This window comes from Onychostoma macrolepis, chromosome 22 (assembly GCF_012432095.1).
Source record: "Onychostoma macrolepis isolate SWU-2019 chromosome 22, ASM1243209v1, whole genome shotgun sequence".
NCBI lineage: Eukaryota > Metazoa > Chordata > Actinopteri > Cypriniformes > Cyprinidae > Onychostoma > Onychostoma macrolepis.
Window position 1 is genome coordinate 9,027,691 of NC_081176.1, and position 13,511 is coordinate 9,041,201.

Genomic DNA, 13,511 nt, shown 5'->3' on the forward strand with positions numbered 1-13,511 from the left:
TTCCAAAAAAAAAGTGGAGTGTTCCTTTAATCAAATACACCTGATCCAGGAAATCAAGGTCTACTAGAAACTTCAAAGCATGTTTGTTGGAGCTGGTTGGGGCTAAACTCTGCAGGACACTGACTCCAGGACCAGGGTTCCCACCCCTTATGTACAGGTTAACCTTAAAGCAGGGGTGTCCAAATTCTGTTCTGGAGGGCCACTGTCATGCAGAGTTTAGCTCCAACTGGCCTCAACGCACCTGCCTAAAAGTTTCTAGTCCGTCTAGTAGAATATTAATGAGCAGAATCAGGTGTGTTTGATTTGGGTTGGAGACAGACTCTTCAGAAGTGTTGCCCTTTAGGACCAAAAGAGCCACAGTCAAGTAGTAAATTTATGGCTAAGGGTAACATTATTTGGCTGTAGTGGCCTTGTCCTGCTTATGGGACTCATTCATGCCCTTAACCTCGCATACCCCAGAGCACTGCTTCACACTTTCGAGGTGTTTCAGAATTTTTTTCTAGAATTGGATGTGATTAAGCTGTCTCCAAAAGTACAAGCTTTAAAGTCGAAGTTGTTTTATTAAATGCTTTTGCCATTGCAAGTACTGCACATTTTTGGATGCCAGCACTCCCCAACTAAGTTTGAAATCTTCCAGGTTCTATTGGACTATTTCCATAGACATAATGTTTTTCAGATCACTTGTGTACATAATTAGCAGTTTTGCTTTTGAATTTAGTTTCACCATTGTGAACAGTGGTGAGAAGACACTTGCCTGTTAGAACTGTTTTCAGCTTTGTGCCAACTAAGGCATCTGGTCTTTTTTTTCTTTATTGTCATGTTTAGAGCACTAGTCTAGAGTGCCATGTTAATTGTTGAAACTGCATTGTTTTAGACTATTTTAAATTTAACTGAATTCGTAAAAGCACTATCTGTTGGATGCAGAAGCTGTCTCTTTTAAGAAATTAGTTTTGACATTAATTTAGCAACATTGCTTTATATAGAAATATTGACATCTTTAACTGTTAACCTAAATATTTTTATGCATTTTATGCATTAATGCTTTATATTTTATGCATTTAATGTAATGTTTAGAGCACAAGTCCAGAGTGCTATGTTGAAACTGCACTATTTGAGAGGATTGCTACTTTTATTGAAACAGTAAAAAAATTGTATCCATGCATTATATCCATGATGTTTAAACCTCATCCCATGTTTTTATATTCCTCTTGGGGTTAAAACACTTTCAGGGCTTGACAAATTTAGTTGTTTTCAGGACTCCAATCCCTAGGGAAACAGTTGTCATTTAAAAAACTTAGGTTTTGCTTTATGTAACTTTAAAAACAATAAATTTGTGTGACTGAGTCATTGATTAATGTTGGAACAAAATAAACGTTGATTGTATCTACGCTGTGTGGTTTATTAAAATGCAGACAAAATTATTATATTTTTAGTAATATTTAATTACATATATTTAATAAATTAATTGAAATATTAAATTAAACCTACCTTATAACAGTAAATAAAATGTACTTAATATTTTAAGGACAGCTGTGTGTTAGTATTTAAAAAAATATATAGACTTTATCTAAATGCTTAGAATAAATATAAATCCTACCTTAAATAGAATTTAGTAATATTTACTTAATATTTTAACAAATGTTAAGTCAATTAATACATAGATTTTACTTGATTCTGGAAAGTGTGTTTTACTTAAAATGAAAGCAGTAAATTTTACTTAAAAATTGTTAGTGCAAATTGTTACGAGGATTTTATTAAGTAAATTGTACATGTTAGTTTTTTCAGTGTAGAGGATTTTCAGCAGCTGATAATATTGATGAGTCTCAGACTATAAACACTCATTCAGGATCAGCAGCAGATCATCTCACTTTATTCTAAGTATATTATTCTGAGTGCTTTGCATTAGCAATATAGAACTCTACTGAAAAAAAAAAAATATATATATATACTTTTCACACTGACATGACTGACACACTCATCTTTACAGTTTCTGTTTGCAGTCCTTTTCAAACATAGGCTGTAATTCAAAACTGTAAAGTAACTAAAACTATTATTTTATTGACAAACATAAATGTCAAAAAAAGAAAGAAAGCTAAATAACATTAAAATTGTCAGACTGTGTCTCCGCGTCCTGTGTTTTTCCTCTCCTCTTGTGACCATATTTGGAAGTTCCTGTCCTCGTTAAGTGTTTATGAGTTAACTAGTCCCCAGCCCTGTGTAGTTAATTTCCTAGTCTCCCAGTATTCTTAAATCCTGTGTTCCCTCTCCTCAGTGTTCGGTCTTGTTAATGTCTATGTGATTGTAAGTCTTGTAATTCCAGTGTTTATCATTAAAGATCCTGTTATTTGTCTATTCCTCGTCCCCGCGTTCCCTCGCTCCCTGCTCCAACAACACTCATAACAGAAGACCGAACCAAAAACAAAAAGGGATGGAATTCGCCGCAGCCGTCCTCGCCCTTGCCCGACGAGATCTCCCCTTCTTCGAGTATGCGGCGGAGTTCGTTCGGCTTGCCGGGAGGATGCCGCTGGACGACGCGGCCATCCTCCACCTGTTCCGGCTCAGGGTCTCGTTCCACCGCACCATGGACATCCCAGACACCACAGGATTGTGCTGGCGGGAAGGGGTCTACCAGCGTCCGATCCCGAGTCGGAACCAGCCCGACGCCTGCGGCTTTTCCTCCCACGCTGCCATCCGCGGCCCGCCCTAATCCGCCGAGTGTATGGCAAGCCCGCCGCCGACAGAGAGTATGGCAAGCCCGCCGGCAGAGAATATGAAATGCCCGCCAGTGCCTGCCCCTCGCAAGTGCCCGCCAGTCTCCGCTGGTCCCGTCCAGCCCTCCTGCATCTCCGCTGGTCCCGTCCAGCCCTCCTGCATCTCCGCTGGTCCCGTCCAGTCTCCGCTGGTCCCGTCCAGCCCTCCTGCATCTCCGCTGGTCCCGTCCAGCCCTCCTGCATCTCCGCTGGTCCCGTCCAGTCTCCGCTGGTCCCGTCCAGCCCTCCTGCGTCTCCGCTGGTCCCGTCCAGCTCTGCGCTTCCAGAGCGCCCCCAAGAGTCTGCGCTTCGAAGGCGCTTCCCTATCTCCGCGCTGCCAAGAGTCCGCGCTGCGAGAGCCCACTACCCTGATCGCCTGCCCAGCAACACCGTTAATTTCCCCAATAAATTTTTTTTTGGGGGGGTAGTAGGGCTCCTGCCAGAGAGGCCGAGGCGAGGGCCGAGGTCTCGAAGAGTCCAGAGTCCCCAGACCCGCAGAGTCCCCAGTCCCCAGTCCCCAGACCCGCCATGGCCTCCAGAGTCAGACCAGGGGACCCTGGAGGCCTCCAGAGTGGCCACCCCCCATTTTAGCGGTTGATGGAAAAAAAATGCATCTTGCTGGACGTACTGTATAAGCCTGGTGATCCATGGAGTTCGCCGTGTATACTTGTGCCTAAGTCTGACCACTCTTTTTCGATTCTGTACTGATTTTCGCAGAGTTAATAACCTTACCAAAGCTGACTCATTTCCTCTCCCCAGAATGGAGGATTGTGTTGATCGTGTGGGTACGTCACGCTATGTAACCAAACTCGATCTTTTGAAGGTATACTGGCAGGTGTCATTGACATCCCGTGCCTCTGAAATCTCCGCCTTTGTCACGCCTGATGCATTCATGCAATATACGGTGATGGCTTTCGGGATGCGCAATGCACCTGCCACATTCCAACGATTAATGCAGATTGTGTTATCAGATGTACAAAACTGCGAAGTGTATCTAGATGACGTAGTGATCTATTCTATGACATGGGAAGATCACTTATGCACCCTGAGTTTAGTCATGAAACGCTTGGCTGAAGCGTCCTTAACCCTCAACCTCAGCAAGTGTGAGTTTGCCAGAGCAGTGGTGACTTATCTCGGTAAAATTGTTGGGCAGGGGCAGGTTAAGCCCGTTAAGGCTAAGGTTGAAGCTGTTGTTACTTTTCCTTCACCCACTAATAAACGCGAGTTGAGGCGTTTCTTAGGAATGGCTGGATACTATAGGGGATTCTGTAGGAATTTTTCCACTGTGGTTGCACCCCTTACTGACCTTTTAAGCACTGAGCGAAAATTTGTGTGGAACGAAGTATGTGAATCTGCTTTTTGTTCTGCTAAAGATTTATTGTGTAACGCTCCTGTGCTCTCCGCCCCAAATTTCACTGAATCTTTTAGCCTACAGGTGGACACGAGTGCTCATGGCGCCGGTGCGGTGCTGATGCAAGCAGATAACGCTGGTATCGAACATCCAGTGAGCTATTTCTCAAAAAAATTCACCAGGTGTCAGAAAAATTATAGCACCATAGAGAAAGAAGCCCTGGCGTTACTGTTGGCCGTCCAACGCTTTGAGGTGTATTTAAGTTCTGGTGACCGTATTGTGGCATATACGGATCGCAACCCTCTAGTGTTTCTGGCTCGTATGTCTAATTCTAATCAGCGATTAATGAGATGGGCACTCATCTTACAGGAGTTCAACTTGGACATTCGTTATAAAAAAAGGTGTAGATAATGTCGTAGCTGACACATTATCAAGGGCTTATACTGGTGATGCTTAATCGACCGTTAAAAGCGTCATGAAGTGTTGTATTACAAATCAGGTTTTGTAACTAAGGGTGGGGGTGTTACGTCTCTGGACGTAATGTGTTATTTCTTTATTATTTATTTATATTTATTTTTAATGTTGTGAATTGTTGTTGTGCAGTTCGTTGTCTCTCTTTTGCTCTATCTCTCCCTCTCCTTCTGAGTAGGCTTGATTGGGTTCAGCTGCGGCAGATTACGTTGATGAGAGCGGGAGTGTTGAAATACTGGGAAAGACGGCAATGCAAGAGAGCTTCTGGTGCACATGTCGTAGAGCTCCGTTGTCATTTGTCCCTCATCTCCTGCCCCAGACATTTAGATTTTTGTTGGAGTTCTAAATGTTAGTGTGTTCTTTTGAGTGAGTTAAGCCTGTGTGGCCAGTTTTCACTGTTGAGTTATGAGGACATTTGTCTTGTTACTTTGGTATGAGTTTATCTTTGTATTATATTCTATTTATATGTTTCTGTTTATTTAGACCGCTGCTGATTATGACATTTGTTAATGCTTAATTCATTATTTTTGGAAGCCGTAGGGAGGAGGTTGCCATTTATTTTTCCTGAGTAGTTTTCTCTTGTTTATGGTCAGATAGGGAGTAAGGAAAGACTTTTGTACTTTCTTTGGGATTTTTATTTTGTTAGGCAAGTTACATTTATTTCTCTTTTAGTTAGAACCATTTTTGTTTGTTATTTTGGCCTGAACCCCTTCTGAAGATTCACGCTTCCTGCTATTCATATTTGTGTCAATAAAAAGCTTACTTTTGACACTAATTTCGTTTTTGGCAGTATTTGTTTGTGAGCTGGGACAGGAGAAGGGATATGCATAAAATTAATTGTTTTATTTGTCATCGACATTCCTAACCCTAGACGGGGAGGTCGTGACACATGGCTAAAATAGTAGGGTATAAGATGTGTTATGTCACTTCTTGAACAAGGAGATATCTTTAATCTAGACTGAAACACATCATTCAGTCCAAAAGATCTGAGTGTTGGAGCTTCTTAAAGCTTTCCTTTCCTGACAAAGTGAAGTGAAGTGTTCTTGATGCAAGAATAGAATTTTATATACTTTTAATATGTATATGTTATCCGCGAGTACCCTTTTTGGTAACACTTTAGAATAGGGAACACTTATTCACCATTAACTACGACTTTTCCCTCAATAAATTCCTAATTTGCTGCTTATTAATAGTTAGTAAGGTAGTTGTAATAGCTGTAAGTCAGAATCTCATTTGGGGAAAATGTTGAGTTTATTTCTGTTATGACCACTTCTTCCTCTTAAATTTCAATTATTGTCTTTAATGTTTTTTCTAAGAAAGTAGTTTTTTTGTTTTTGTTTTTTTTTTATAAAGCAAAACAAGTTTTGAATCAACACTTTAAAGCTGCTTTACTTGTGTTACATTTCAAGTCACTATTTCAAAGGTTACAAATATATATTAAAAACCAAGAAGAAAATGTTGTCCTTTTTACTAGCAGGCCATTACTCAATAGCGTACGTACACAATGGTATAGTACATTTGTATTGTAGTTTACACATTGCTAGTTTAGTTGTGAATAAGAGCAAAAAAAGTGTATATATATATATATATAGCCTATATAAAGTTTATAAGCAATTTGATTTACAGAACATTTTATGCTGTTTTATATCAGTTTGCACTTGAATAAAGAGAGAAAACTTGTACTTAACCTTTTCACAGGCATTTTGTTTTCATAGTTAAACAGATATCGTGATGTATTGTTATAGGATTGTCTAGCAATATATAGATTATCGCAGAATTGCTGTATTCGTGATTCATATCGTATCGTATCGTATCATATCATATCGTGAGGTACCCTGCGATTCCCACCTCTAGTGAGTAGGACCGGTTACAGAAGCACAAAAAGCAAAAAGTTTTTGGATGTAACTAAAAATATGAAATTATTCATTCATGATGCAAGAAGAATCAGTAGACAATAAAAATGGACAATAAAAGTTTAAGCAACTGTAAAAAGCAAAAGCTGATATGAATGAGACAGGTCTCTCGCTTTATTGACTAACAATATAGCAAAGAATCTCATGAAAATATAAGTGAAGAAGCAGTCAGATGCAAAGCTAAATTACAGTATATCTTACATCTACATTTTCTAAAATACACCCCAAGTGGAAGAATAACCAGTTGTTGTAAAAACAGCATTGAAGATTAAATAAAAATAAATCAACTTCTTTTCAGCTTCGTGAACAAGAACAGTTTAAACCTTCATAAAAGTATAAACAAACTACAAGTGATAAATATGACTCATGAGAGCATAAAATTAAACTCATAATAAAGCATAATCAAAAATAAAACTGCTGGTCTTCACTGTTACAAATGCATTTATTTTTATTTTTTTAATGTCGCTGCTTAAGGCAGACAGAGATGCAATGTCGCACTTGAAAGAAGATGAACTACTTAATGTGATTGTTTATTTTATGACTGTGTAGAGAAGATGATTGACTGAAACTCTTCCCGCATGCAGTGCAGTGATACGGTTTCTCTCCAGTGTGGATCCTCTCATGTTTTCTCAGGATCACATTCATGCAGTTTCTCTCCAGTGTGGATGTTCATGTGGTCCTTAAGGTTTTCTGATCGTGTGAAACTCTTCCCGCACTGATCACATGTGTACGGTTTCTCTCCAGTGTGGATGTTCATGTGTCTCTTGAGACTCTGTTTGTTTGTGAAACTCTTTCCACACTGAGTGCAGGTGAACCTTTTCTGGTTTCTTCTTTGATGATGTTTCTGATCTTCACTCTCCTCATTCTCCTGAAATGAAAGTTGGAATGAAAAAGGATCAGATGAGAAAAAAAAAAAGTGAATTTGTGAATTTTAATGTTTGAAAGACAAAAGCCTTCTAAAGACATAGAAATACATGGATAAATAACCTAGTCAATAATTCAAATCAAAATTAATATGTTCATCTGTAAATCTACTGGTCTAATGCTGTGTTGGTACCTGACTAATGACTGATCTCTGTATGAATGTCAACAAAAACTGCAAGACTTTCTGAATGTATGTAAGCAGTCTATTTTAGAAAGTCAATTATAAAAGATGAAAAAGAGCAATTAAGGAGAATCAATAAATTATGATAAATTATGATCAATTAAAAGTAACGTGGTATTTTAATATGTAATTTAATCTAATTACAGGTATTTAATTTTTAGAAACTGATTAAGTAATCCAGTGTTGTAATCAGTTACTACCCAGCTCTGTTTACTGGCTTATGTTTTTTTGACTTGAAAGTGCTGGATCTATGATCTACTTACGGTGATTGTTTTTTGTATGCGAGTGAAGAGAAGATGATTTAGCGAAACTCTTCCCGCATGCAGTGCAGTGATACGGTTTCTCTCCAGTGTGGATCCTCTCGTGTGATTTCAGGGTTCCTGACTGATTGAATCTCTTGTCGCAGTGTGAACACTTGTAAGGTTTCTCTCCAGTGTGGATCATCTGGTGCTGTTTCAAATCTTTAGCTGTAATAAAAGTCTTCTCACACTCAAAGCACATATGATCTCTCACACCAGCATGTCTTTTCTGATGAACTTTTAAATTCTGCAGATGTGAAAAACTCTTTCCACATAAAGAACATGAATGTGGTTTTTCCTTCGTATGAACTCTCAGGTGATCCTTCAGGCCTGAAGCCCACAAAAATGTTTTTCCACATTGATCACATGCATGCAGTTTCTCTCCAGTGTGGATGTTCATGTGGTCCTTAAGGTGTCCTCGTTGTCCGAATCTCTTCCCGCACTGATCACATGTGAATGGTTTCTCTCCAGTGTGGATCCTCATGTGAACTTTGAGACTGTGTTTGTTTGTGAAACTCTTTCCACACTGAGTGCAGGTGAACCTTTTTTTGTTTCTTCTTTTCAGTAAAGAAATACTTTCAGACTGTGAGTGAGTTTTTTCTCCAGTTTTGACATTTTTTGACTGTTTTTTCTCCTCCATTAGATCTGAAATTAAAGTTACAATATAAATAAATCATTAAAAAATCTGAGAAATGTGAAGTGAAAGCAGACAACAGCTACACCAAATTATGATCATTTTGACACATTTTTACAAAATAAGATACAATAATCTATATTAAAAAGAATCAGAAACTAATACAACGTTTCTGTAGCGAGAACTATTCGATGCTTGATCAACTCCACAATTATAATAGTATATTATAAACATAATATTATCATTAATATACTGTAATAACTTATGTAATTAATAACTATTTTAATCTAATTAACTGACCAATATTTTTTTTTTCACTCAACACTGTTATAGCACAATTGTCATTCAATTTCTTCCTTTTTAAAATGAAAGCATTTTTTTTTAATGGCAACATCCAGGAAGTGACATCATTTGAACATTTGAGTTTTAGTCCATATTTTGTACCCTGAGCTAGAAAGTCTCTCCTATATTATTTATTTGACTTTTTTTCTTCCTTTTTTAAAACGCAAAGCATTTTTCTACTATAAACACTAAATCTGATGAACTGCTGATAACTTTAATTGTTCTCCAGCCTCACTGATGAAGTCAAGAATAAACACCAACCTGTTTGTTCTTCAGTGTGTTTCATTCTGCAGGGTTCTGGATCTCTCATGTTCTCTCTGTCCTTCAATAAACTCTGTCTCTGCAGATTTCACTTCTTCCTGATGCTCTGATGCTCGTCTTCACTTGTAGACTGATGGGAATATTCCAGCATTTATTGCTGAACTGCAGTGGGAGGAGCTTCACTGAAGCTGTGATTGTTGTGGGAGGAGCTTCACTGAAGGTGTGATTGTTGTGGGAGAAGCTTCACTGAAGGTGTGATTGTTGTGGGAGGAGCTTCACTGAATGAGGAGCATTCAGTGAAATGTAAAAGTTTCCTTTTATACTAATTCACATTTCAAGCATTTTTGTTTATCTGCTATCTATATTAAATTATCCGAATTGTTCTATTAATTTACACATGCGTTTCTGTTTTGTCTCTTTCTATTTCAGTTCTACATTTATCCGCCCCCTAATTAACATATAGGCAAAGAAATATAGACAAATCCATGATCAAATACCATGATTTAAAAAAAACATTATATATATATATATATATATATATATATATATATAAAATGTTAAGAACAAATCCAAAATAATAAAGAAATAAATTTACATTTATGTAACCAACAAAAATCATTGATTCCATAGTTCCTTCCATTTGAGTTTGAATTGCTGTTCATTGGTTTTTAGTTTTGTGTTTTATATTAAACATAGTTTAACACAGACTAATGAAATAAATGCTGTTAGGACATTTGTGTCTTGTAGATATCATAATAGTGACTGCATAGTTAATTCTGACAATAAGAATGAAATGAACTTTAACTGGCAATTTACAGGAGATCAGCATAATGAATGAGGTGAAACCAGGAGCTATTATCATGAAATGGAGGATTTTCAGCAGCTGATAATATTGATGAGCCTCAGACTATAAACACTCATTAAACAAGCCATTCAGGATCAGCAGCAGATCAGCTCACTTTATTCTGAGTGTTTGCTGATAGAAACTGATTGTTTGAGCCAATAAAAGCACTCTAATATTACTATTATTTATCAAATGATACAGAAAATACCAGTAATATGAAGAAAGACGGGCACCCATCTTTATCAAACATTGTAATTTGTCCATATAAATAGCTTGAATTCCTAATAACTACATTCATAACAATAAAGTAATTTTTTTGCTAACAACTTTATGTGAAGATATAGGCTACAGAAAATATAAATTCCTCTTTAAAAATAAGTATTTTAGTTAGCAGACACACAACTAGCGCGGGGCATAATAAAAACCATTCAGAAATGACCTCATAAAAATGCTGCTTAAACTGTGTAAAGTGTCTTTTACAATTAAGCGAAATAGCGTTAACTGCTTCAAAGGATTCGACACTGAATGAAGGGAGCGTGCGCTAACAGTGACGCCTCCACAGTGTGGCGAAATCAAGGGTAGATGATCAAAAACATGCCAAATGCTGTTTAAAATTGCAAAACATCTCTATAGCAACATATCAATCAAAAATAAAGGTAAAACAGTTACTGATGTACAGTGCGTGTACTGTATTAGGCTAACTGCGACTTGTACTTACATGCTATTGCCCTTTTGTTGGTTTTGACTGCTTCTACTTGTAAGTCACTTTGGATAAAAGCTTCTGCTAAACTAAATGTAAATGACTAAACGTAAATGACTAAATGTAAATGTATGTAAATGATGAACACAGCCATCTCACTGAATCGCAGTCATGTGTGGGGTGAAATAGCCTACATTTTTATTAAGCATTTCATTTAATTCATTTAATTCTTTATTTAAAAAATGTAAACATAAAACCCCAAAATATATCATAATATCATGTTTTTTAGATGCATCTAAAATTATTAAATTAGTTGTTCTTGATGTAAGATGAATCAGTTGAAAATAAAAATAGATAAAAGTTTTTAATAAATGAGTATTGTTTGATAATTAATTGGTGAAGCAAATACAAAAAAGTAAGTAAAAGTGAAATAAAGTTATTGAAGATAGGAAAGGGAAAATCTCAAGAGAATTGAAGAAGGCCATTTTCAAACATGATTTTTTTTTCTTTACACTGTGAAACTTTACATGATGTCATGTTGCTAATTGTGGCTGGTTAGGACAGATTTTATTGCTCGACACATTATTGTCTCACATTTGGTGAGGCATCATAAGACCTGAAAACGATGATCTACTTTTCACAAAACTTATACAATAGAGAATGTGAAGCTGACGTCACGCCGCATTGAGTTCTGGGAAACTGCTTTGTTCATCCGCCATACTGAGAGGATTGCACTGCCATTCTGCTATTGAGTTCAGGTCATTTTTTTAATTTTCTGTCATGATTGTGAAAAATGTCACCATTTTATGTCATTCATGCTGCATCGAGAATTGCAAAAGTAACTCCGATCATCGTTCTGAGAGAAAACTGGACAATGCAGTGAATTTTTTCACCTTTTCTACATCACAAAACACCAAGGGAAGCAGGTCGTGGAGATGACGCCAGATAGTAAATCTATTAATAATGTCACTGATTAGCCCACTGCCTATCACTCAATAAAATAATCATATTGCTGCATGTTTATGAAAGTTTTGATTTTGTTTGGCTTAATAATTAACAAACTTTGCGAGTATGACTCTCACTCGGCTTGTGAATTAGCAGAACTTGAACAGGGACTTTAAAACGCTCAACAGAAATAACACTTAATATTGCTTAAGGTACCAAAACAGTGATAAAGACAAAAAAATGTAAAGCATACTATGTGCAGATATACACATAAGCACAAAATGTGAACGCAATGCGTTTATTTACACACTGAACGCTTATGCACGAGACAGTGATATTAAAAGACCACATTCTGTACACACCTAACTAATAAAGCATACGACGAGCAGAAAAGCTGATGAACCCAAAATATTAACTTTAAATACTGTCTGTCTTATTGCATTAGTGCTTTCTTCATTCTTCTAAAGGGAGAAAAACGCTTGTGTGTGTATTTAAACAAGTTGCGTTAATATTCTGGGCACGTCTGCATGTCTTAGCATCACTGTCTTACTACATTAAACCAGCATTTTAAAATGCTACAAAACTGTTCACAAGCTTCCAGGGATTTAAATTTAGTTGTCATTTGTTGAAATGAATATAAACATACAGTGTGCTTGTGTCTGTCTGCTGATGTGACCCACAACCTCTGATTCTCCTCCATGGCCACGGAAAAAGGAATATTTACAATGACAACAATTATACTTCGTCATTAAAACGTTTCCAACAAAGAAATGGATCGACTTCTGAAACACTTTATTTGGATAATCTACCATACGACGGCTGAAGCAGCAGCGGGCGACACTGTTTTCACGGTAATCAGATCAAAGTAAACGAAATTCTACAAAACTTAAGAGAAAAAATCTAATTATCATGTGAAATGATAAAATAGCTTCTCTTCCCTGCAAACGATCCAATGAAGAATGTGAATATTTAACTTGGCAAAAACAAAACAAAAGATAAGCAGGTATCCGTATTAATTTCAGCATTTGTAGCAGATGATGATCCTCTCAAAATGGCGGCGGCGCCCCAGCATGCAACACGCCGTGATGTAGCATCACATTCTCTATATTAACACTGAAGTGCTCTGAGGTGATAACTGAGACACAAGATGGTGGCAGTCATGTTTTTATCAATCAAGAGAGCTGTAGCATTTGGACCAATCAGGCACAATTTTTTAATTGACTTAACAAATCAAAATCAAATTAGTTATTAGGTTAACCAATAATCACAGACCCCTCACCCAATACACATATTGGGTGCCAGTATGTCTGTGGATGACTCCAGGTCCCCTGTTCCATGGCAACCAACCTGATAACACTAGTTTTATTGCTCAAAGGAATGCGGGCAGAGCAACACTCACCTCATTTTCCCTTAGGAAAGAGACATTATGCCATAAAAATGGACTCTTCACTAATTAATTCATAGAAAAACCTTTCTTTGAATGAACACATATCTTCAGGTCACTGTGTATATTATTACTGTTCTTGTATATGTTCTTGTGTATTGTATACTGTTTTATGCTTATGATAGATCACTAGTTAAGATCACCTCACTTGTACCATGTTTGGTCTCTATCAATTCGTATCCAGATGATCTTATTGAGAGTGTATATTATATGTTGATACCTATGCAACATATTAGCGTTCTAAGAATCTTTAATAATCTACATAAACATATCTATCTATCTATCTATCGACCTATTAAAGTAAATTAAAGTGTTTTTAGTAACTCACAAATTCTATGTCTATAATTCATTAATATATAGGCAAATTAATTAGTGCTGGGCAACGATTTATCATGATTAATCGCATCAAACACACACATTTAAAAGATACTGAATATAAACAATGTAAGATC

The 13,511-nt window shown here is 36.9% G+C and overlaps 1 protein-coding gene across 1 annotated transcript; it reads right to left on the minus strand.

Moving 5' to 3' along the window:
• Nucleotides 1–6,656: 6,656 nt before the first annotated feature.
• On the minus strand, nucleotides 6,657–9,307 carry LOC131530179 (zinc finger protein 239-like). Its single transcript, XM_058760345.1, has 3 exons — nucleotides 9,127–9,307; nucleotides 7,854–8,534; nucleotides 6,657–7,353 (listed from the first exon to the last, which is right to left on the minus strand). Exons 1-3 carry the CDS (start codon nucleotides 9,173–9,175, stop codon nucleotides 7,346–7,348), a joined length of 738 nt encoding a protein of 245 aa, XP_058616328.1. The 5' UTR covers nucleotides 9,176–9,307; the 3' UTR covers nucleotides 6,657–7,345.
• Nucleotides 9,308–13,511: the final 4,204 nt, after the last annotated feature.

Excerpts from the sequence above, each read along its gene's own strand:
- LOC131530179 (XM_058760345.1), bottom strand. The coding sequence starts at position 9,175 with ATGAGAGATCCAGAACCCTGCAGAATGAAACACACTGAAGAACAAACA. Across the intron at positions 8,535-9,126 it reads ACACACTGAAGAACAAACAG|ATCTAATGGAGGAGAAAAAA; the intron begins GTTGGTGTTTAT and ends CTTTAATTTCAG.